General features: G+C 39.8%; 1 protein-coding gene across 1 annotated transcript; it reads right to left on the bottom strand.

Moving 5' to 3' along the window:
• Nucleotides 1–567: 567 nt before the first annotated feature.
• LOC121329125 (trypsin-3-like) lies at nucleotides 568–10,003 on the bottom strand. Its single transcript, XM_041274498.1, has 5 exons — nucleotides 9,904–10,003; nucleotides 6,894–7,053; nucleotides 5,583–5,724; nucleotides 2,483–2,749; nucleotides 568–1,230 (listed from the first exon to the last, which is right to left on the bottom strand). The coding sequence occupies exons 1-5, from the start codon at nucleotides 9,956–9,958 to the stop codon at nucleotides 1,060–1,062; spliced, it is 795 nt and encodes a 264-aa protein (XP_041130432.1). The 5' UTR covers nucleotides 9,959–10,003; the 3' UTR covers nucleotides 568–1,059.
• Between the last annotated feature and the right edge of the window lie 16,085 nt (nucleotides 10,004–26,088).

Here is a 26,088-nt window from a genome sequence, read left to right as displayed (position 1 = left end):
CAGTAGGTAACCCAACATGAGTGTGAATCAGTGTTAATGTCACCATGAAACCTAATTGCTCTATGCTATAAACTATAGATGAAAAGTTTCCCTTTAGTGGCCCTGCTTTCCCTCACCCTGGCTTTGTTTCTTTCAATTCTTTCTCTTTATAAATTACACAGGAATCCAGGAGAGGGTATTAGTGTAGCGTTTGCTACACAGGCCCGGTACAGCATTGCAACATAAGCTCATGCCTGGCTATTGAGTGAAAGGAATCCCATTCACACAGCTTTCACTCAGGAGTTATTAAAGACTGCTCTTTGGTTAAATTACCATGTTTAATACTCATGAGATTGTTCTACACTGTTGCTGGTTTACTGAATTACAGTCTAGAAACATTAAATGCATACAGAACTGTATTTAATCCTTTAAAAATGACTTTGTTTATAGGATATAATTATGTCTAAACAAAAATTAAATTAGACAATGGACACAAATCTATTTTACCAATCATCTTAATAATATCATTGTTTTAATGTTATAACACAAATTTATAAAGAAATCTAGCTCTTGATTTCTATTGTATGACTTCACAGATCCTTATTTGAACCGATCTTAAGATAAGGTACATAAGAACATAAGATTTTTTTTTTCAGGTTGCTAGGAAACATCCCAGAGCATACCTTCCCAATGTCATCATGTGCTAGACTGGTACTGAATCAAGTAGAAGAACACACTTGTTCCCACAATGCTTGCCTGCATACATATGATAGAAATATATTTTACACTGGGAAGCAGTCCTAAATTCATTTCTGCCCTGGATTTTGCTACAGAACCATATAAAAGTTCACTTGACAAAACACTTTATTTTAAAACAAAATTGCAGAAAGTAACAGGGCAGGCTTTTCAAGGTAGGGAAATTTCCCTTTTTTAAACTTGTTATGTAATTATACACCTAGTAAAAAGCCACAGTTCAGAGTTATCCTTCTGAGTTGCTTTTTACAATCGTTTTGTTTCCCTTCAGTGAAACCTGTACCTGTTTCCTGGATCGCTTTACTTTCACAGTACACAAATACTAAGCTACTGCTGGGGACATCTGCCATTGGAGCTGAAGATAGTTCTGTCGATCCATCTTCTAAATGCAGCCACAGCTGTGTAGACTCCAGGGTATCGGGGGTCTGCGCAGCCGTTTCCCCAGGACACAATGCCATAAACCCGGCCTTCACAAACCAGCGGACCGCCTGAGTCCCCCTGGGAAGACATGAACACACATCAAGCCTTGTCAAAGAGCCCTGTCTCATCTCAAACAAGCCACTCTCCAGTTATCACAGTGGTGTAGGCATATTATAATGAATCAGAATCTCAGCCCCCTGAACACAGCACGTTCTTTAGCTGAATGGAAAGGCTTTTGTCTTTGAGTTGTATGGTTTGCGGTTTCCAAGCCCTTGCCTTTCAATGGGTTGAGATGCCGATTCAGTACAATAGCATGCACTTGTATATAAAAGAACATTGTATCATTTTTTTTTATTAAATCATGAACTTAAAATGATCTGGCTGGCTACAGACTAAATTACTAATTGATTATTAATTGCCATAGTATCATTGCTATGATATTGTAATAGACATGTATTGTAATGTTAATGTCATCTAGATACAAGTCACTAGACCCTATCCTGTTTGAACTCCAGCTCCAATGCATTGTGTGCTGTTGTGTATTCTGTGTGGGGGTCTTACTGAGGGGATCACAATGGAGTGCTCTGTAATAATCTCTGTCTAAAGTTCACTGGTAGTAATGTCTTTTAATTGCTTTATAGAGTAGGTTGAACTGCATGTATTTTTGTTGTTCACATTTAAAACAGTTATCTTTATAATGAAGCAAGTCTCAGTAAAGAGATTCTAAAGGGTCCACTCCAATCCCTGCACTGTTACTGTACATGGCCATGCTGCTATCTAGACAGACACATAATGGCAGTATTTGAGTGCAGTTTGAAATGCCCCTATTTGAGTTTCTAAAGGAGTTGTGGAACCCTGTAGTTCATTTGCTCATGACTAGGCATCACAGTCAATTACAGGAACACATTGATCAACCTTTTACACCTTAACTGTCGTTGATCTTCAACCTTTCATTCACAGTAAATTGTCATTTAAGCTTAAGCTTCAACCTGCAGGTTATTTTTCATAAGATCTATTTGGATTCAAATTCCAGATCATTCTAGATGCCCTGCCATTCAGCAGGCAGATATCCCTTTAGGAAACTGGTTGCTGATTACACCTTTACAAACGGTTGATATTTCACAAGGTATTAACTTGATAATACTTCTTCCAGCAAGATCTTCACAGATTAATTAACAAAATTATTACAAAACAAAATCACGAACTGTGGGAGATCGTGCCTTTTGCTCTTTGGTCCCTCGTCTCTGGAACTCCCTTCCATGATGACCGTATTGTCTTAGCAGTCAGCACCTGTGTGGGGTTTGAAATGTAATAAATAATAATGCCACACCTTACATGCATCCTTGCCTCCTGAGCTATAGCCGGCACAGATCATGCTGTGTGTAATGTTTCCATTAAAAGCCTCTGTGCTGTTACACCAGGAGGATGATACGACGGGTAGCTTGACAGTCCTCAGTGTGTTGGGAATCTGTCCTCCTGCAGTGCTGGTGTAGCCCCACCCTGACACCCTGCAGACACGCCCTTCAGAAAGGGAAGCTTGGTAGCGAGGCAGAGCCACAATCGTAACATAGCCATTGAGTTTCACCGGCCTCTTGAGCTGTATGAACATGAAAACGCATGAAGAGAATTTGTCATCAAGGCTTGAGCAAAGGTTTACTGTGTTCTACTAAGATAAAATGCTACAATGCATACGTAGGCAGGTGAAGAACATCTTCTCCAGTAACATATGAGGTCCTTCGTCATTACAAGCCTTGACTTCATTTCCAAACAAACCATCACTGCTTTACTTTTACTTGCTTCTGTTCAGCACAGACAAAAAAATCATCAAAACATTGAGACAGGGACTCTGAAAGATTCTGGCTCCTATCCTTGTCATTGTGCCTTATATAGGACACATGGAAGCCAAAAAACATTCAATTGTATCACAGTATCCAGCAATATCAGCATCCCAGTAATATAGGGTGCCTGAGGTGAACTTGGACAAATCTACATATTTGAAGATTTTTGAATGAGACAAGGCCATTTGGCCCATCTAAGCTCACCTGGTTCCTAGTAGCTGATGGATCTCAGAACTTTTTAAAGTTGGGTTTTCAAAGATCCAAGTGATTATGTAGCTCATCCTGTACCCTCACCCCTCTCTACTTCACTCTAAGTGTATCTCCTTTTCATTTCCAGCTTGTGTCCTGGTTTCAGTACTATGCTTAATGTATCCAGTACCATTCACACATACTTCGTGAGGTGCAGCCTCATTCCTGACCTGATCCAGTACCATTCACACATACATCATAAGATGCAACCTTAATCCTGACCTGGTCCAGTACCATTCATACATACATCACGAGGAGCAACCTCAATCCTAACCTGATCCAGTACCCTTCACACATACATCATGAGATGCAACCTCAATCCTGACCTGATCCAGTACCATTCATACATACATCATGAGGAGCAACCTCAATCCTGACCTGATCCAGTACCCTTCACACATACATCATGAGATGCAACCTCAATCCTGACCTGATCCAGTACCCTTCGTACATACATCATGAGATGCAACCTCAATCCTGACCTGATCCAGTACCCTTCACACATACATTGTGAGGAGCAACCTCAATCCTGACCTGATCCAGTACCATTCATACATACATCATGAGATGCAACCTCAGTCCTGACCTGATCCAGTACCCTTCACACATACATCATGAGATGCAACCTCAGTCCTGACCTGATCCAGTACCATTCACACATACATCGTGAGATGCAACCTCAGTCCTGACCTGATCCAGTACCCTTCACACATACATCGTGAGGAGCAACCTCAATCCTGACCTGATCCAGTACCCTTCACACATACATCGTGAGGTGCAACCTCAGTCCTGACCTGATCCAGTACCCTTCACACATACATCATGAGATGCAACCTCAATCCTGACCTGATCCAGTACCCTTCACACATACATCATGAGATGCAACCTCAGTCCTGACCTGATCCAGTACCATTCACACATACATCATGAGATGCAACCTCAATCCTGACCTGATCCAGTACCCTTCACACATACATCATGAGATGCAACCTCAATCCTGACCTGATCCAGTACCATTCATACATACATCATGAGATGCAACCTCATCCTGACCTGATCCAGTACCATTCACACATACATCATGAGATGCAACCTCAATCCTGACCTGATCCAGTACCCTTCACACATACATCATGAGATGCAACCTCAGTCCTGACCTGATCCAGTACCATTCACACATACATCATGAGATGCAACCTCACCTGACCTGATCCAGTACCATTCACACATACATCATGAGATGCAACCTCAGTCCTGACCTGATCCAGTACCATTCACACATACATCATGAGATGCAACCTCAATCCTGACCTGATCCAGTACCATTCACACATACATCATGAGGTGCAACCTCAATCCTGACCTGATCCAGTACCATTCACACATACATCATGAGATGCAACCTCAGTCCTGACCTGATCCAGTACCATTCACACATACATCATGAGATGCAACCTCAGTCCTGACCTGATCCAGTACCATTCACACATTCACAACCTCAATCCTGACCTGACATCCCTTCACACATACATCATGAGATGCAACCTCAGTCCTGACCTGATCCAGTACCATTCACACATACATTGTGAGGAGCAACCTCAATCCTGACCTGATCCAGTACCCTTCACACATACATCGTGAGGAGCAACCTCAATCCTGACCTGATCCAGTACCATTCACACATACATTGTGAGGAGCAACCTCAATCCTGACCTGATCCAGTACCCTTCACACATACATCATGAGATGCAACCTCAGTCCTGACCTGATCCAGTACCATTCACACATACATCATGAGGTGCAACCTCAATCCTGACCTGATCCAGTACCATTCATACATACATCATGAGATGCAACCTCAGTCCTGACCTGATCCAGTACCCTTCACACATACATTGTGAGGAGCAACCTCAATCCTGACCTGATCCAGTACCATTCATACATACATCGTGAGGTGCAACCTCAATCCTGACCTGATCCAGTACCATTCATACATACATCGTGAGGTGCAACGTCAATCTTGACCTGATCCCATAACCTTCAGTCCTGGGTCTCTCTCAAGCAAACACTGGCGATTGTGCTGATCTGTGTGTTCAAAATGTGACTAATGCCTACTGGAGGGGAGGTTAACCCACCACCACTGAGTTGCATCTACACCCAGGCCTCCAGAGGTGATGGAAGTCCAGTGAATAAGCTCTTCCTCTTGATGTTTTTAACTGCTGTTAGTTCAAAATATAAACTGACCACAGACCACAATGCTTCCATATAATGAATAAATGAATTGTTCCATTTACAATATCACTGATAGAAATATGAGAAGCTCAAAGACTTTTATTGTTTTACCTTAATGAGCATGATGTCAGCATTGTTGGTTTTGTTGTTGTATTGTGGATGAGAGATCATACGCCGAGGTTGAAAGTACTGCTCAGTGCCGTCATAAGTATTAAGTGAATAGTCTCCTGCAACTATTATCATCTGGTCACATCTGGAAGAGTAAAGTGAAAGTTAAACAAAGCTTTCTTTCTCCATATTTATTGAATGTTTGAACCAACACTGCTTGAAATGTATTTTGTATCAAAAGGATATCACGCAAAGAAACTCAGGTATCAACGACATCTGAAACAGATAACATTCTTTATTTCTCTCTGAGATACTGCTGTTTTTGCTCTAAGATGTTACAGCTAATTCAAAATGTATATTTGAATATGAAAGAATATTCATGGCAAATCCTCATTGGTCACAGCACAACTCTTAGTAAATTGTTTCTTATTTGTTTTAGAAATGTAATTGGTGTTTTTATTTATTTACTTGTCTTACCATACTGAAAGTAAAAACATAATGTACATCACAAAACAACACCCAATCAGAGAACTATTTTATTAGAGAAACAAAGTGCTACTCCTCCTTTTGGGATTTGAGATTGTGAGAAGGCTGTGCGGTCCGTTCTCATGGAGAGATCAAGGGTGAGTTCATCATTATCAGTCAGGTCTACTGGCTGGGGTGAGTCCATTCAGCTGGAATGATGCTGATCCCGTCTCATATAACATTAAGAGAAACCCTGGGCAAAGCTGGCTGCTCAAACAACATGAGTTCTGCTTTAATAAAAGATTATTTGTAATTCACAAAAGCAGAGGCTGTACTCTGAAACTCTCATTAAAGCATACGCTTTATGTTTTATACACAGGCTTTACAGAAATGTTTGTTAGTAGTGATGTATCAATGTGATTTATAATAAAAGGCTGCTACAGTATTCTGAAAGGGAGTTTGTTGGTCTCAATTTACCACAAAACACCACAAGATTCTTAAGAGTTGTCAGTCTCTTTTTATCCTGTAACTGAGTTGTTACTGAATGTTACGGTAATCAATAGACCTTGTGTACTGTATAGGGCACAATTAGAGTTTTGCAGTGTGAGTCTGCACAAAGCTGCATGTACAATACCTCTCATTGTTAAATGTGCAGGAGATTACTGGTGTCATGTTCATGTGCTTGCTTAGGCACACTGTCATTTCCTAGCACAGGAACCTGATGGCACTTGGCATCACCTGGCAACTGCACACGCCACGATGACAGATCAAGGGTGTTTGGTTTGTGGGTCGTTTAAGTCATCAGATGACTGGAAAAGTCACGTAAGGGCAAAGTAAAGGAGTGCTTACCCAATATTGCAGTGGGCTGCCGTCAAAACCCAATATCTGTTAATTAACGATCCTCCACAGAAGTGTGCCCCTCCTGTCGTCTGTATTGACACGATGTACCTGATTGAATGAGGCGCAGGGACATAGCCTCCTATGATGCGACCTGTGCTGATGTCTTGACCTGGTGAATAAAATCTGCAGTTAAAGAGATACTGTAGTGCAGTGGGTGTAGAATCTGCTGCTGTTCTTTATGATCCCCTACAAAGTGTTTAGTACCAGCATAATTATACTGCTGAAAACTGAGGTTATAAACAGTTAAATAGATGTGATACACTTACAAGAAATAGTGGCAAAGTGGTTAACAGTGTGCAGGTGCAGGTGATCAATAAACAGACAGACAATTACAATCCAGGTGCAATGTTGTTTAATGATTTGCAATTCCAGTGTCTGAGAGCAAAACAAACACTAAACAATAAATGATGCTAAGTAATACAGCGGCATGTATTACTTTATTTATAATCCCGAGTTTGTCCCGAAACAGTAGTCCCGTTCTTTATACACCCACATGAAACACAAAACACATGCACAAATCCGTTAGTGAGTGAATTAGTGCTCGTGGTGCAATACGGTTCTCCATGCTACAAGTGCAGTGATGTTGTCTGGTTAGATGCTGGCCTTTGAAGACCGGCTCGTGTTACCGTCTAATCACAATAAACAAACAGTTTTTAGACACAACAGTACAAACAAACAAAACACTCACATTTTCACCAGTCTCTTTTTAGGTTTGTTCTAACCATTTACAAAGGAACAGATCACATCACTACATCCCCTTTATATACTGTCAACCATGACCCATTGGTTAACGAGCGCTCCTCCAATCCACGGATGCCACGCCGTTAACCTTCCGGGTCAATGATTTAGTGTACCATAGCTCCGTCCCCTTTCTAGATGGCCGAGAATTATTGCCGGGAATTATTTGGTCACCAGACCTGGAATTATAAAATAAAAGAAAGCTCTTTCTAACTGGATTGCAAGCCTGTCTACTAATTACACGCCACATGAGTCTTGCATCTGCACACTGCAAACCACTTTGAAACAATGCATAAACAAAGACCAGTAAGATCAGTATACAGTTCAATACAAGAGATTGCATTCTATTTAGCCTTGCAGCAAAACAAGTTTTAAAAAGGTGCTTTAATATAGAAATTGTTATTTTATTGGATATCACACTGCTGTATCACAGAACCCAGTCAGGTGATCCAGTCACTGAATCTGTATGATTCTGATATGCCTCCAGGCAGACTACGGTACCTGCTGTATCAGTGAATCCTCGGAAGCCAAACACAGGTCACGAAACGATTAGCTAGCATATCATCTAACGGACTGAAATGATAATGTACTATACAAAAGGGTTACTATCAATAGCATACAAAACAAGGCTCTGGTTTTACTACCTCTGTTTGATGAGAATTACATACACATGCACGGTGTTTAATGAGAAGAACCCCTAGAATTACATAAACTGCTTAATATTGGTGTTCCAGTAATGCAACAACATTAAAACAGACTTTATCATTCAACACACACTAGCAAATAGTATCACACTCGTTTAACAGAAATATACATTTTACAAAAAAGCAGTGTGAAAGCTTTCTTTTTCCAATAGTTGGAAACAGCATTTGTAAAGTAACTGGAAAGCCAGTATTATTCAGAATGCCACTCAAAATAAATTCTCAACCTATACAAACTGCAGATTTGTGGAGCAGCACTTTGATGGGAAATATGAGTATATACATACGAGTCACATTTCAGTTTAAGCATCAGTTTAGAAAAATCTATACACAAGATATTAAAGGTACTGCTTTAGAGATAAGGAATAACCTAAGAAATGAAGCCAGGCAGACACATGCTTCAGCTGAAGTCTTCTTGAATTGTTCCCATACAATTTACAGTGTTGATTGAGTGTTTTTAAATTGTGGCTGAAAAACTGTTTATTAAAATATTATTTCACATGTAGATTTCGCGTGTAAAACTCCATGTGTTGTATATTAATTGTATGTTTTCTTATACGTGCCTCAGTTACCAATGTTATTCTTAATAACAACAGTCTAATATTGTTTATAAAATACAATTTTAAGTGACTCCAATTTGATAGTGACTTCTTATACATTCCGTGAGGCATTATTGACTATTGCCTTATAGAGTTTCCCATAGTGAAAGCAGACCCTGCTCAGATGGAAACAGGAAGAAAGCACTGTGAGAGCCTGGTAAAGCATACAGCAGGTTAGCATTGTAAAGCCCACAATGGAATGGTTAAGTGTATTATAAAACATGTGAACCTTGAGAAACTGGTAAACTTGTATCAGGTTTAACCAGACTCTTAAGGCTGTGTGTGATGTTCAGCATTTGTTCTGAAGAGCCCTTCACTGAATACCTGCTTTGCCAGTCAGTGCTCAGTGCCACAGCTTTGCTTTGTGAATGCATGCCCATGGCTCATATGCAGGGGATTATACAGTCAGTGTGTCACTGTGTAGAAAACTACTCACAGCAAGTTGAAATGCCAGCAGATGCACAGAAGCACAAAGGGTCTTGGAGCTTACATGTGGTGCTAGTCTTATTATTAATATGAACTTCATGAACAACATTAAACAGACTTTATAAAGCACCCAAACACTGCAATAGGAGATTACATTCTGCTTACATGGAACATAAACAAAAGACATTTCCTGTGGAAAGGCATTTTTAGTTAGACCCAGAGTCATTAAATAAAAAATAAAATAATTTTACAACACTATATAATATTTATACTAGATTTAAAGCCTTTTTCCTTATTATTATTATCTAACACAACATAAGTTTTTAATATATATATATATATATATATATATATATATATATATATATATATATATATATATATATATATATATATATAATATTGTTTAGTTGTAAACTGAAAAATAGACTAACAGAACCCTCATATACTTCATAAAAACAAGTTCATGTATAAAATGTTTTGATCATTACTTACAGTTCACAGCAAGCAGCTTTAGGAAGATTAGTTTTATGATGGGAAATTGGTTCATAATGCGAGGAGCTACAAGTACTTGTTGTTCTAAATGACTTTCAGACTCCCAGCCTGACCGTTCTCTTGGGAAGGGATCAGATCAGATCATTTATACTCAGGTTTCTAAGTTTCAATTTCAGTTTCCATGACTACCTTACTGTCAAACAACAATATATAATTAACTGAGGCAACAGGGAGCCTTTAATGCTTTTCTCGAGTCTGACCTTCTCTTTACAAGAAAAAAATAGATACACACTAGCTGAAAATATCAGTAACTGTTGGTGAGCAGGGCATAGCTAACTAGAAAACTAGCACTAAACTACTGATAAGCAGAGCATAGCTAACTACAAAACTAGCACTAAACTGCTGGTAAGCAGAGCATAGTTAACTGGAAAACTAGCACTAAACTGCTGGTAAGCAGAGCATAGCTAACTACAAAACTAGCACTAAACTGCTGGTAAGCAGAGCATAGGTAACTGGAAAACTAGCACTAAACTGTTGATAAGCAGAGCGTTGCTCGCTGGAAAACTAACACTAAACTGTCGGTAATCAGAGCGTCGTTCACTGGAAAACTAGCACTAAACTTGGCGAAACCATTTATCATCCTGTCGTGAAACGTGTTCCACTTGTTTGGTGGTAGAAAAACAAAAAGTAGACACACACCCAAGCAGCATAGCTGAGGTGCCAGACAATGAAGCAAAGCTTAAATCAACAAAGAAAAACAGAAGCCGCACACTCAAACATGCTCCTAAAAGTTTTCAAAATGTATTGAGAAAGAAACCAGCGTTTCGGCTGCAAAGCCTTCACGAGGAACAGCTCAGTCTGCTCGGTGAGCCGCTCCACACAGTGAAGCATGGTGGCACCCCGCAGGTAAAGCTGAGGCTTTGCATTACCTAGAATTGTAGGATTGAGGCTGTGACAGGGAGAGCCCTGTCACTGGTTCTTGCGTAAATGTGTGCAGCTGGGATGCGGAACAGGAGACGCGTTGCTAGGCAACTCATTGAGCAGGTAGGCTCGCCCGATGCTGAGCTGATCAGGAGGTTCGGATTGGCTGGGGGGCGTGCCCAGGGATGCTTCACACAGCTAAAAGAGCGTCTGCTCCACAGCCTGAGGCAACTGATTCGCCAAACTACACAGACGGGCGCTTTGTTTAAATTGGAGAGGAGAGCGTCTGCTCTGCACAATTAATTACTTGTGGCAAAGTGCCCGCCCCTGTGTGTATTTTGTGTTATCTGTTGTGTGTTAATGTTGGTGTATAGTCATTGGTACATGGGTTATAAACGGGTCTGTGTAACACAAGTGTTTAAAATGTATATTTGTATTTAGGCACGAGGATTGCACAGCACTTCACGTGCAAGTAAAATGTAATATGTGAGCATGGGGAATTGCACTTTATTAATTCACATGCAGTTGTACCGCGACTCCAATTGAATGATTGATTAGAGGTAGAGTCTCGATACAGCTGCATAAAAGCAATATGTTTTCACTCACTCGGGGTTGGGTGTTCAGTGAGTGGAGAACGGGATTGGAGATGGAGGTAATGAGAATAAATAATAAAATAATAATCGTTAAAGAAGCTCACCGTGTTTTGTTTCGTGATAGTCCGTTTTGTTTATCTCTTTTGTTTTGGCGAATGTGCCGTGTCCTTGAGTTTTTGTTTGTTACCACCCTTTATTTTCTGTTCTGTTTATTTATTAAATGCTGAGCGAAAGCATTCACTCAGCTTCACCAAACTCCACATGTATCTTTGTTTATATTCCTGATTCTGGTCGGATGTTCCCCACTCCGGCCATCTTTGTGACACTACTACAGAACCCTTTAACTGCAAGAAAGTGCTTGTGAAGGCTCTGCTCAGCCAGGACCGTCACAATGACTCGGAGTTGCTGGGAGACCAGGACTTCTGGAGCAACAGCAGTAGTTTAGTTTAGGGGATGTAGATCCCAACCAGCAGAGAGAGAGTTTGCGTAGTGTAGTAGGTGCCTTGAGCGGGGCATCTCTTTTAATGAGGCTAGTGCTCGTCTTGTGTGACAGACTTTTATTTGTAACTTTGTTTTGTTTTCTTTATTATTTATTTACTACTGGTACCCGAGTGGCAGCACCTGTGTTCATGAAATCAGCACGCCTGTGTGGCATGTCAACACCCACTGCTCTGTGTCTGCCTCAGTATTATTCACACGTAACACTTCACCCTGTTACTGAGACATAATAATTAAAAAAAACTATATGAACATCATTTAGATCTTTTATTTACCTTCACGTATCAAAGAAACTACAAAATGATATCACAAAAGTCTGCCATAATAGCAATACAGTATTTCATATTAGATTTTTAAATGTCCCACTTTTCAATTGTTGTCAGTTTATTATTAAATATATGGAAAACTAATGCCTGCTGAATAATCGATAACATTATTCAGCAGGTTTCATTCGACTTTACGGAGCACAAAGAGTTAATTCTATAGGGCAGGGGTTTTCAACCTTTTTTAGAAACTGCACCCCTCAAGGTTTCATCTCAAGTACCCCTTCATAGTTTTCACTCTACTCAATGGCAGAAGCAGGGAAAAAAAGAAACTTGGTCAAACACAACCACCAGAAATCAAAACAACCAACAGATTTGAGTAACTTCAGAATTTTGATGAGCAGAACCAACAACAAGAGAATGAAAGGAACAACATCCAGGACCCTATTGACAGTGGTGACCAGACAGCAAAAAGAAGGGAGGTCATGATTGTTGGGGACTCCATATTGAGAAACACAGCAAGTTCAATTTGCAGTTTGGACCCCCTTACTACAACAGTGTGCTGCCTTCTGGGAGCCTCGGTCAAGCACATCACTGAGAACGTGGACAGGCTCCTGGAACGAACAGGAGACGACCCAGTAGTAGTCGTCCACATCGGTACAAACAACATTGGAAGAGACAGACCAAAATCCCTGCAAAACAAATTCAGAGAGCTAGGAAGGAAATTAAAAGAGAAAACCAAAACTGTGGTATTTTCTGGTATACTACCGGCACCTTGCAAAGGACCATATGGACAGCTGGAAATAATTAATCAAAACGCATGGCTGAAGACGTGGTGCACACGGGAAGGCTTCACCTATCTTGATCATTGGCCCACATTCTACAACGAGGACTATCTGTATAGACGGGATGGACTGCATTTAAATAACAAGGGAACCAGTCTACTCGGAGAAAAGATCCTCGAGCAGGTTCAGAAGCATTTAAACTAGAAAGGAAGGGGGGAGAAATCAACAAAAAAACAGAAGGTAGACCGCATCAAAACAAGAACAACAACTCAGGTAAGACAACCATTAAATGTATTTATCTAAATGCTAGAAGTATCAGAAACAAAATTCTAGAACTTGAAGCTACTGCACTAACAGGTAACTATGATGTGATAGGTGTTACAGAAACGTGGTTATCTGAGAGTGATGGGGACGAATATAATATTTGTGGGTATACACTGTATAGGAAAGACAGGCAGGACAGAAGAGGAGGAGGGGTAGCGCTATACATAAGAAACAGTCTTGAAGCCCAGGTGTTAAACCTGGACAAAGAAAATAAAACCGAATCAATATGGGTCAGAATAACAGACAAAAATTCAAAAGGCATAATAATAGGAGCATGCTATAGACCGCCAGATTCAGACGGTGAGCAAAATAATCTGTTATACAATGACATTAGAAATGTGTGTAGCAAAGGAGAAGCCATACTAATGGGGGATTTCAACTTCCCCCAAATAAAATGGGAAAACCCGGTGGGTAGCACGAAGGATGAAATAGAAATGGTGGAAATGACAAATGACTGCTTCCTAACACAATTTGTGAAGGCACCCACTAGAGGGGAGGCATGCCTTGATTTAGTCTTTTCAAATAACGAAGATAGAATAACTAAAACAGAGGTCAGAGAACCACTGGCAAACTCAGACCACAACATGGTCTCATTTGAAGTGTTTTTTAAATCCCCAAAAGTAAAGACTAAAGCTAAGGTTTACAATTTTAGAAAAGCAAACTATGAAGGTATGAAACAGAGACTAACAGAAGTAGATTGGAGTAAAATAGAGAAAACACCCACAGAAGAAGGATGGTTGTTCTTCAAAAATGTAGTACTAGAGGCGCAAAACAATTATATCCCTAAAGTAGACAAATCTAAATGTAAAACTAAATTGCCAAAATGGTTTAATAGATCAATTAAAAAAAATATTCAGCGAAAAAAGGCACTTTACAGAGCATTAAAAAAGGACCAAAAAGAAAGTACGCAGAAAGAGTACACAGAACTGCAAACGCAAGTCAAAAAGGAAGTTAGAAAGGCCAAGAGAGAAATAGAAATGAACATTGCTAAGGGAGCTAAAACCAATTCCAAAATGTTTTTCCAATATTACAACAGCAAGAGAACATTCAAAGAGGAGATTAAATGTTTAAGAGATACAAATGGCAAAATCGTAGAGGAAGAAAAAAAAAATAGCAAATATGTTAAATGATTACTTTTCACAAGTTTTTACAAAGGAAGATACTGACAACATGCCCCACATGTCATCCAGTTCCTATCCAGTTTTAAATAACTTTAGCATAACTGAGGCAGAAGTGTTAAAGGGACTAGGAGCTCTTAAAATAAACAAATCCCCTGGGCCGGATGAGATCCTCCCAGTAGTACTCAAAGAAATGAAAGAAGTAATTTACAAACCGCTAACCAAGATCATGCAGCAGTCTCTTGACACAGGGGTGGTACCGACAGACTGGAAAATTGCAAACGTAATACCGATCCACAAAAAGGGAAACAAAACTGAACCAGGTAACTACAGACCAGTAAGCCTGACTTCTATTATATGCAAACTTATGGAAACTATAATAAGATCCAAAATGGAAAATTACCTATATGGTAACAGGGTACTGGGAGACAGTCAACATGGTTTTAGGAAAGGGAGATCGTGCCTAACTAACTTGCTTGATTTTTTTGAGGATGCAACATCGATAATGGATAATTGCAAAGCATATGACATGGTTTATTTAGATTTCCAGAAAGCTTTTGACAAAGTCCCGCACAAAAGATTAATTCTCAAACTGAACGCAGTTGGGATTCAAGGAAACACATGTACATGGATTAGGGAGTGGTTAACATGTAGAAAACAGAAAGTACTGATTAGAGGAAAAACCTCAGAATGGAGTGTGGTAACCAGCGGTGTACCACAGGGATCAGTATTAGGTCCTCTGCTATTCCTAATCTACATTAATGATTTAGATTCTGGTATAGTAAGCAAACTTGTTAAATTTGCAGACGACACAAAAGTAGGAGGAGTGGCAAACACTGTTGCAGCAGCAAAGGTCATTCAAAATGATCTAGACAAGATTCAGAACTGGGCAGACACATGGCAAATGACATTTAATAGAGAAAAGTGTAAGGTACTGCACACAGGAAATAAAAATGTACATTATAAATATCATATGGGAGATATTGAAATTGGAGAAGGAATCTATGAAAAAGACCTAGGAGTTTTTGTTGACTCAGAAATGTCTTCATGTAGACAATGTGGGGAAGCTATAAAAAAGGCTAACAAGATGCTCGGATACATTGTGAAAAGTGTTGAATTTAAATCAAGGGAAGTAATGTTAAAACTGTACAATGCACTAGTAAGACCTCATCTTGAATATTGTGTTCAGTTCTGGTCACCTCGCTATAAAAAAGATATTGCTGCTCTAGAAAGAGTGCAAAGAAGAGCGACCAGAATTATTCTGGGCTTAAAAGGCATGTCATATGCAGACAGGCTAAAAGAATTGAATCTGTTCAGTCTTGAACAAAGAAGACTACGTGGCGACCTAATTCAAGCATTCAAAATTCTAAAAGGTATTGACAGTGTCGACCCAAGGGACTTTTTCAGCCTGAAAAAAGAAACAAGGACCAGGGGTCACAAATGGAGTTTAGAAAAAGGGGCATTCAGAACAGAAAATAGGAGACACTTTTTTACACAGAGATTTGTGAGGGTCTGGAATCAACTCCCCAGTAATGTTGTTGAAGCTGACACCCTGGGATCCTTCAAGAAGCTGCTTGATGAGATTTTGGGATCAATAAGCTACTAACAACCAAACGAGCAAGATGGGCCGAATGGCCTCCTCTCGTTTGTAAACTTTCTTATGTTCTTATGTTCTTAATGTTACCACAGTTGCAATAAAGGTATAATAGCCTAATGAACATGTTTTCCCATTTATTTAAAACATAATTTACATCATAACAGAACTGACACTGTTAGGGCAGAATATCAAACAGAAGTTCTTAAAGCTTTTAATTAAGACTTTGGAGTTATTAAGTTATTATAAATAATGCAACATAGTCTACACTGTAACTGTTTATCACGTTAGCCTACCTTACTTCCAATCTAAATTATGATGCCTTTTAAAATATTTACAACATCAACAACATTATCCTTAAGATAAAACAAGCTTAAAGTCTAATATCTTTAATTAAAACTTACCATTTCAATGGGACACTTGAGCCTGGTGGATCTTGCACAGCTCGTCAGTCCTTGGTACAATGTCTGAAAGACAAACTCTCATTTTTTATGAGTTTTCCATTTCACTGAAGTACATATTGAACTGAGGAATAAGCCCTGTGAGATGCCTGCAGATTGTCTCCAATATGTCCATAACTCCATCATTGAAGTCAATTAGACAGCTGAATATTGTTGTTATTCCCATTCTCACTCATTCATTCCAGTGTTCTGCTTTCGCCAAGAATCCTTTGATTTTATCACAGAGGTCAGTGATGTTAGTCTCTGGTCCCTGCATGCTTGTGTTGAGCCCGTTTAGTTTTATCCATTTGGGATCCCTGAAATAATCTACCAAAGTTCTGGTCCAACAAAAATTTTCAAACACTCTTCACAATACAGATCCATGGGGCACTTCAATATGAAGAAGAAGCCCTTGATAGTCGGCACCCATTTAATTGCACAGAGCAGCAACAATGCAGAAATTCAGAGGTCTGGACTGAATGAAATTTACAGAAAGTAAAACTTCATTCAGGTCAATGCTTCTCTGTGTAAAACACAATGAGTTAAAACAGGGTTCGGTGCTGCCTGCTTTATTCTCGCTATCAAACCACTCTTATTGTCAATCTTAGCCCTTGCCCCCTCTGTGCAAATACCGATACAACTGTCTAAAGGCCTTACGTGGTAATGTACTGGTTAAGTATTGTAATGATCTTGGTTCCTGCAGGCAGGCGCATCACACAGGGCGAGGCAATCCACACACAGGCGGAGGGCAGGCGTGAACCTGGGATCGCTACATTGGTGTAAGAGTGGGATGCAGGTACCCTGGCACACGTTCATCAGACTGTAGCCTGGTGAGCAAGTCCGGGGCGGACTGAGGCAGGCAGGGGAGAGTGTAGCGTGCACGGGGGAGACATAATCACATACAAAGACATAAGCCTGATATGCACGCCTTTCAAAGAAGCCTTTTGTACAGCAGTATCGGTGCTATGCTGGAGTGCGAGAGGTCCCGGGTTCGCACCCGCCCTCCACTTGTGTGTGGATTGCCTTGCCCTGTGCGAGGTGCCTGCCTGCGGGGCTACAGTATTTAAAAAATACCCACTCCTGTTGTTCATGTTGGCAGTGTAAGACAAAAAAAAAAATCTTCAACCAACTTCTTTTTCTAAACGTAGTGAACAAATACTAACAGCTGAGCTTGATTTCCCACATCTGTGGATTCATCAGCCTGGAGTGCACATGCAGAAACTGTTTATAATCTCTCTATTAGCTGTGTCTCCGTGTTAACCGAAAGCTGTATCTTTTTTACCTTGCTGCCAAATATTACTTTACAAACATCCACTGCAGCAGGGATAATCAAAGATTCACCAATCATATATGCTTTCTTACATTTGCAATCCAGTATGATATCAGATACGAGGCTTTCAGAGCATTCTCACTAACTGTTAAGTTACAAGTAAACACCTCCGGCTGCCGTTTGAAATTTGCCAGCCTTCTTTCAATGTATTCAATCGGGTTTCCCGCTAAGCTTGACTGCTTAGTTTCCAAGTGGCTTTTAATAAAGATGGTTTCATACAATCATCGGAGAGCTCCTCCAAACAAACTACATACTTGGGCTTGGGTTTATCTTCGTGACCCACACATGTAAATCCTAACTGCAAGTACACATCACTGGACTTATGAATTTCTGTCGTTTTGCATTTTCTGTAGACTCTTTTGTGTTTTCTTCCTTTGTGTTTCTTTTGCAAGAGAGAATTGTATCCCTTTTTGACTGAAGAAATGACAATTTTTAAAGTGGGGGTGCTGAAAGCCATTAAACAAAACTAACCCCTGAATATGATGGAAGCCATGCAAAGTCAGGGGTGCTACCGCTCCCCCAGCACCCCTAGCTCCAGCGCCCTTGACAGGGCATAATATGAATGAACTTTGTCAAACACTCTTCAACCGACCGCTGTATTGCTGTTATTAAAATGCATCCGTGCGAGTGTAAACCCGCGCAATCACAATCACGCATGCATGAATTATCATTTTAAAAATACAGTCAGTTGCTAAACAAAAATGTAATCTTTCTGCACATGTTTTAGAGATAATATATAATGCTGTTAAAAAATACACTCAAGACCATTATTTTCTATTATCTAAATTTGTTCTTTTGAATTTTTGAGTCGTCCTGCGTACCCCCTATGATCCTGTGAAGTACCTTTAAGGGTACGTGTGCCCCCAGTTGAAAACCCCTGCAGATGGATGCAAAACTTTTGGCTATACTGTACTGCTGATTCTCTGTATTCTAATATTAGATAAATGACCTGTACTTGCAATACTGGAAAACTACAATAAACTAGCCTCGATTTACGATGGTCTGTATTATGTAGCAAGATTTATTTTATACATTTGACCCATAATAATATTATTAATGGTATTGTTTATTACATATGATATAAATACTGCTTGGAACTTTCTGACAGAAAAAAAATCATCACAATGCATAAACAGCATCCCCAAATCTCACTGTCAGTCATGATGCTAGAACAGAAAAACAGAACAAACCAACCAGTGAGACCATGCTCATACTAATGCCATTTCTTTCAGCTAAAATATTGTTCTATTTGAGCACATTATCCAAACCATTGCTCCACTGCATTAGCTTTATCTCAGCCTTTTTGAGTCTAAATGATCAGGTTATATAATGGATTATTAGGGTGTGTTGGGTTAAACTGTGGTACCATTATACCAATAGCTCTTAGTACAGAACCATTGACATGAGTGACATTGTCTTGGCATTGATGAAGATTTGTTCAGATAACAGTAGACTTGTCGAAAGTATTCATAGCTGCTTGCAAATGTGAAGACAGACAGTACACTTTGCATGTAACAAAGGACTGCTATAGGTACATTTTTCAACACTGCTGTATTTTTACCTAGAGACCTGTTTAAAGCTTGACGTGTCACAGAACACCCTGCAAAGTGTACAAGAAACACATTACATTACCTTTGCTGTGTCCCGTGCTGTCCGTATCGCAGCATTGTATTTTTAAGCATATTGCAACTCTTTTGAAAATTTTCATCACACGTCATAGGTCATAAATCATCTGAGCAATACATTTCTCAACATTTACTAGTGGGCGTTTGCCAAGAGAAAAAAAATCTCGAACTGATCGCAGTGTATCCAGATCCCGCTCCCTCCTGCAACAATGCTGGTTTTCTGTTCCCACAATAAGAAGGAGCACGACCTAATAAACTGTGATGTTTAGAAGAAAAACTCTCTTTCCCCTGTCAAGCATTCCAGAATAACAGTTGAATTTACCCATGACATGTGAATAAAAACATCAAAACAACATCAAAACAACATCAATATCAACAACACAAGATACACCAATGTAAAGTAATGTGCTTCTGTAACCCTGCTGGGGTTCTGTAAACACTGCTGGGGTTCTGTAAACCTTGCTGGGGTTCTGTAACCCTGTAAGGCTGTGACAAAGCGGTTTATTGTAGACAAGTGCAGTGCGTGAAAGAAGCAGACAGAGATACTTTTTTCCAGTTTTTTAATCTAGTTTTAGAAATGTTTTTATTGTTTTTCCAGGTCTGATGACCAAACAATAGTTCGCCAGCAGCACACAGCAATGTGTACAGCACGGGGTATATAACAAGAACAGACAGTCCCAAATCATAAACAACATCCATCCCACAATAATACAAACACAGTCACCAGTCCTAGATGTGTGCAGTAGTGCTCATGGTGGGTGATACAGGTTTATATTTGTGACAAAGGTGCAGTGTTGTCCGGTTTCATGCTGGATCCTGACGACAGCTCCAGAACTGTGTTGACTGTCTGCTAACGTACAAGACGAGACTAGACAATTACAATCAAACAAAAACTCAACACTCAGATTTTATCAGTTTATTTGCTTTTACTGTCCTTCTCGGTTCTTACTCACTACAAACTAAAGCGAAGGAACAGATTACAATCTCCGTCCCTCTTATATGCCGTCACGCATGACCCCTTGGTAAACGAATGCATCTGCCTTTAAATCTGTGGCTGCTACATAGTTTCCCTTCCAGGTCAATACATTCTTGTAAAAGAGTCTCGCCTTCTTTCAGACTGACCAACTTCCCGACTCAAGCCCGTCCAAAGAACTCTGTCCTCACTGCTTAGCGTCCTCACAGGTCGGGAGGGAGATTTACAACCAAGATTCATTGTATTTCTGTCACAAAGACACAGACAAAAAGAATGTTCCTTGAAACAATGCTAAATTGAAAACTATTTTAACATTATTCAGCCACTCAAAACAATACATTAAAACAGTCAATGGATGGCTCTTGAACCATAAATGGCTCAGTGAGAATTTCAGCACAAGAAAGGTGATGTTACCAGTACTAGATTTGAGGGAATCTAAAGAGGCATGTCATATTCAGGTTAAAATATCCTGCCATTCCGCTACCCGCTGAGTAACACAGAGGTGTGTGCGACAGTAACCTTCATCAAATTCCTATTACCCCTGCTCAATCACTTGCTCTTGATTGGACTAATTTACACCTAGGTTTATTTAATGTCATGACTCTGTCTAATAAGGCTCCATTAATTAGTGATTTTATTCAGGATTACAACATTGATATTCTCTCTGAAACTTGGCTTGGACCGAATGACAATGTTTCCCTGATTGAGGCTTCTCCACCTAACTATTCTTTTTTCCAGAAAGCTCGCTCTACTGGGCAGAGAGGTGGACTCACTACTGTTTTCCATAGTGAACTTAGAATCAAACAAGAAATTGTTGAAGTTTATTCATCGTTTGAAGTTTTAACCTTGCCATTAAAGAGTCCATTACCTGTTCATATTGTAATTATTTATCGACCACCCAAGTCAAACCCACATTACGGTTCTACTCATAATAATGGCCATACTTTAGATCTGGTTATTTCTCGAGGTTTCGATCTTAAGAATGTCATAACCCTACATCTTATTATTTCTGATCATCTTGCCATTCTTTTTGAGGTGAATCTGCCAGTATCTACAAAGACTGTGGAGCGTACATTTAAATCCTGGGTAATTAATTCTTCAACTGCTGTTAAGCTTTCTGATGTCTTCAGCTCATTGCCACTCTCTGAGTCCTCATCAATAGATGAGCTGGTTAATACCTACAACACCACCTTGACTGGTATCTTAGATACTGTAGCATCAATCAAAACTCAGGAGAGTCTTTTAAAAAAAGCTCACCGTGGTTCAAGATGAAATTTGAGGGTCGTAAACTAGAACGGAGATGGCGGGAATCTCAATTGCATGTTCATTACATCGCAAGGAAGGGCCACCTGGTTAAACAGAGGAAGGCTCTGCTGTTGGCTACATCATCACATTATTCAAATTTAATTGAAATAAATTAATTAATTAATTCATCCATCCCCTAATAGTCCTACCCTTGACATTGGTTCCTCTCACAGCTGCAATGACTTCTTACGTTTCTTTAAAAATAAAATACTAGACATCAGAAATGAGATTCCACATACCCCTTCTATTAAGGAGGACTCCAGCACAATTTTACCAACTACACCTATTAAGGCTACTATGGGGGCTTTTTCTTTGACTCCCTTCAAGGAACTGACAGAGCTAGTTCAACATATGAGAGTTACTATATGCTCTCTTGATCCTATTCTTACAAAACTATTAAGAGATGTTCTTGGTGTATTAATACACACATTTTAAACATTAGAAATGGTTCTCTTTCCTCCGGTATAGTTCCCTCTTAAGGTCTCTGTGGTAAAGCCTGTGCTTAAGAAACACAATTTGGACCCTAAAGTCCTCAATAACTATACTTTCCATCAATATTAATTCTTCTTGATCCAAGTACTGCCTTTGATACTGTAGACCATTCCATCCTACTGAATTGTCTTGAAAGCACAGTAGGTCTGTCTGGCCTTGTCCTATCCTGGTTCAAATTTTATCTTTCTGATAGGTTTATGTTAGTCTCTATTGGGAGGTAAAATCGGCAAATCAGAAGTTGTCTGTGGTTTTCCACAGGGCTCCATTCTAGGTCTCTTGTTATCTTCATTATATATGCTACCATTTGGTGACTTTATCCACAGACACAGAGTGAACTTCCATTCCTATGCTGATGATACCCAGCTATATTTGTACCTAAAGCCAGGAATTTCTTCTGCCTGGGTGTATTAGCTTTTTGCCTTACAGACATCAAGCATTGGATGTCACAGAATTTTTGTTGAATTCAGATAAACAGAGGTTATGCTAGTGGTCTCACAGAACAAACTAAAAGGAAATGTGGGATTATATGATCTTGACCCTTGCAGACTCTCATCAAAACTTAACCCTTAGCGGTCCATTTATTCAGTGCTTGTCAGGCGCAGTTAAACAGGTTTAAAAGACACTGCATAGCAAATGACACTCAGTACTGCATCTCCAGCTAAGCCTCACCCCTTGTTCACTGTATTTTTCACATACCTCTTCATAGTCATGCATACTGATAAATCCTCTCCTGATAACTCATTTTATCACCAAACTCCTCAATAATGCGATCCAAGTCATTATTTTATTACTATAACATCTCAAAAAGCTCTGCAATTGTCCATGATATTCTTTGAACGCTGGATGCAGAAGCAGCTCTCTTCTTTGTTTGTGTCCGTGTTATCTCTGTGGTGCAGGGGCTATGAATTTAAATCAAGGGAAGTAATGTTAAAACTGTACAATGCACTTGTAAGACCTCATCTTGAATATTGTGTGCAGTTCTGGTCACCTCGCTATAAAAAAGATATTGCTGCTCTAGAAAGAGTGCAAAGAAGAGCGACCAGAATTATTCCGGGCTTAAAAGGCATGTCATATGCAGACAGGCTAAAAGAATTGAATCTGTTCAGTCTTGAACAAAGAAGACTACGTGGCGACCTAATTCAAGCATTCAAAATTCTAAAAGGTATTGACAGTGTCGACCCAAGGGACTTTTTCAGCCTGAAAAAAGAAACAAGGACCAGGGGTCACAAATGGAGTTTAGAAAAAGGGGCATTCAGAACAGAAAATAGGAGTCACTTTTTTACACAGAGAATTGTGAGGGTCTGGAATCAACTCCCCAGTAATGTTGTTGAAGCTGACACCCTGGGATCCTTCAAGAAGCTGCTTGATGAGATTCTGGGATCAATAAGCTACTAACAACCAAACGAGCAAGATGGGCCGAATGGCCTCCTCTCGTTTGTAAACTTTCTTATGTTCTTATGTTCTTATGTGGATTGCTCAGATACGCCCATTTTTTTTGGCTTCTCTTGGCCATTGAAAAGTTTTCTATGTTTTTTACCGGAGAAAAAACATGTAGAGGCCTGTGCTTGACATCTTTTTGAAGATGTCGGACAGGGTCCATCATCGGACTGGAAAGGGAAAATTGTAATGTTGGACCTGGTCTGACATAGGACCGCAAAGGGTTAAACTAGAAATGAAGAGTTTGGGGATCATCTTTGATCCTGGTCTCTCATTTGAGACTCATATTAGGAAAGTTACTAAAGTATCTTTTTACTATTTGAGAAATATAGCTAAACTGAGACCAATTATTTATGTATCTGATGCCGACAGACTAATGCATGCCTTTGTTTAATCTAGAATTGATTATTGTAATGGACTTTTTTCTGGTGTTCCAAAATGTGCGGTATCCCGCCTGCAGCTTGTTCAGAATACCGCCGTCAGAATTCTGACTAAAACCAGAAAAAGTTTACATATTACCCCTATTTTGGCCTCTTTTGGCCTTAGCATTGGAAGACAAGCGTAACATGACCGATAAGTTGCCACCAGTTCCATCACAGCACACAATTACACACAAAAGACAATATTCCTCCATCCAGGAGAGCAACCACCAAGGTGTTAAAACCAAGCCTCGTCGAAGACAACTGGAAGCTACTAGAGACTGGAAGATGCTGGCAGAAGTTGGTCAATGGCTTATTTTTCCACCTGAGATTGCCACCACCAACTAAACTAGCTGCTGAAGCGGAACAGCGAGGATGGAGAGTCCAGATTTACCCAGTGGAGGTGGGTGGTTGAGGATTTGTGGCACACTCTACAACCCGGTTTCTCAGAGATATTGGGTTCAGTGGCCAAGAGTTGCGTCGCATAGTGAAGAACTTATCTGAAGCAGCAGAGAGGAGCAGCAACTGGCTGTGGTTGAAATGGAAAGATTCTGGATGGGGATCTCAAGCATAATAGAAATAAAGCAACGCCGATGTACAGGTAAGTAAGCTAGGCTGATCTGAGTGGGGGATGGAGGGGGTTGATGCTGGGATGCCAGAATCACTGTTGAGCCCTCTGAGGTGTCGTGGGCTAGTCAACAAAACACCGAGGACTGAAGGTGTCCACTTTAGAGAGCCCAGATACGTACCCTACTTAGCTCAATCCAGACGGTTGTCATGCTGATTTGATGGGGAGACCGCACTGTGGTTGATCCCCGGAGCCAGCATTGCAGCCGTTGTGTGTGCTGATGCGCTGGGGAGGCAAAATAAGCTGATCCCTGGAGCCAGCACTACACTTCAGCCATCAACACCAGGCAGAAGGATATCCACATCATCAGATGGAAAGAAACGCAAATGGATGGAGATGCAGATGGATCACATTAGTTTACTGGAAAGCTACGTCTTAGTTGGTGCTTATCTTGGTGAGAGCCGAGTTCAAATAAGCATGAAGTTTTAACATCTACTCTCGTGTAATGGAAATCATGTTATTTATATGGTCTGATTATGGCAGTTGTATGTATGACACACTGTACAAATGTATTGTGGTTTGTTGTTTTGAGATTTTTTCTGATGTACTGTACAGTGCTTTGCAATACTGTTGTATAAAAAGCGCTGTATAAATGCAATAAATAAAATAAATAAATAAATAAATAGTGGCAGGACATTCTGTGACTGATGGTTGTAGAGAACAAGAAAACAAGACCTGAAAACAAAACTTCAAATAAATATTAATTGAAAGCTTATCAAGCATTTATATATTAAAGCCACAAATGTAATTTTTTGTTAGGTTTCCCGGTAAATGCTGAAAGTTATTGAAATCTTCACATATTCTGTTTTCCATACATAACATATTAGTAATTATCTCTGCGTCTGTTCCCCTATTAATCTAGTTAATTGGTTTTAAGTGTCCTTATAGCAATGGCTTCTACTTTAATTGATTATGTGTCTCATTAAGCCATTGGCAATTTCTTTATTACAGGCACCTGACTGGTTAGGCGGGAGTCGGTTTTTGTGTAGAGCGAAGAGAGAAGGGTGTGGTGGCTGTGTGTGTGTGTGTGTTTGTTAGCAAAAGTATTTTCTAAGATACTGCTTTTGAAGAATAAATAAAAACACTTAGGAAAGAAGTTTATATCAAAAAACAGAATCAACTCTCTATATATTCTTTTTGTGTGTTTTTCCTTGTTCCTCTGGATTGGTTATATCCCTTTGTTCTGGTCAAATAGCTTTTGTTTTTTTCTTTCGCTGGGGTTCACCAAGCATCTTGGGACATAAACCCCACTTTATTGGTTTGTTTTCTTTATTATGCCCAGGGGACATTCTTTTGGACATTTTGGTTTCTGTTTTTTATTTGTATTTTTTTGGGACTCTGCCCATTTGGTGATCAAGGACTCAAATTGGACTGTCTTTGTTTTTTGGGCAAATTGATCAGGATTTATTATTCTGTAATTGTGGGATGTGTTTACTTATC

This window comes from Polyodon spathula, chromosome 16 (genome assembly GCF_017654505.1).
Source record: "Polyodon spathula isolate WHYD16114869_AA chromosome 16, ASM1765450v1, whole genome shotgun sequence".
NCBI classification, from domain to species: Eukaryota; Metazoa; Chordata; class Actinopteri; order Acipenseriformes; family Polyodontidae; genus Polyodon; species Polyodon spathula.
The sequence above is the reverse complement of the archived record's forward strand: the minus strand, read 5'-3'. Positions and strand labels throughout refer to the sequence as shown.

What these genes read in the sequence shown, in the direction of transcription:
- LOC121329125 (XM_041274498.1), bottom strand. Translation starts at nt 9,958, where the DNA reads ATGAACCAATTTCCCATCATAAAACTAATCTTCCTAAAGCTGCTTGCT. An exon ending in CTGACATCATGCTCATTAAG is followed by an intron (nt 2,750 to 5,582) that starts GTAAAACAATAA and finishes ATGTTCATACAG; the next exon opens with CTCAAGAGGCCGGTGAAACT. An exon ending in GAGGCAAGGATGCATGTAAG is followed by an intron (nt 1,231 to 2,482) that starts GTGTGGCATTAT and finishes ATGTCTTCCCAG; the next exon opens with GGGGACTCAGGCGGTCCGCT.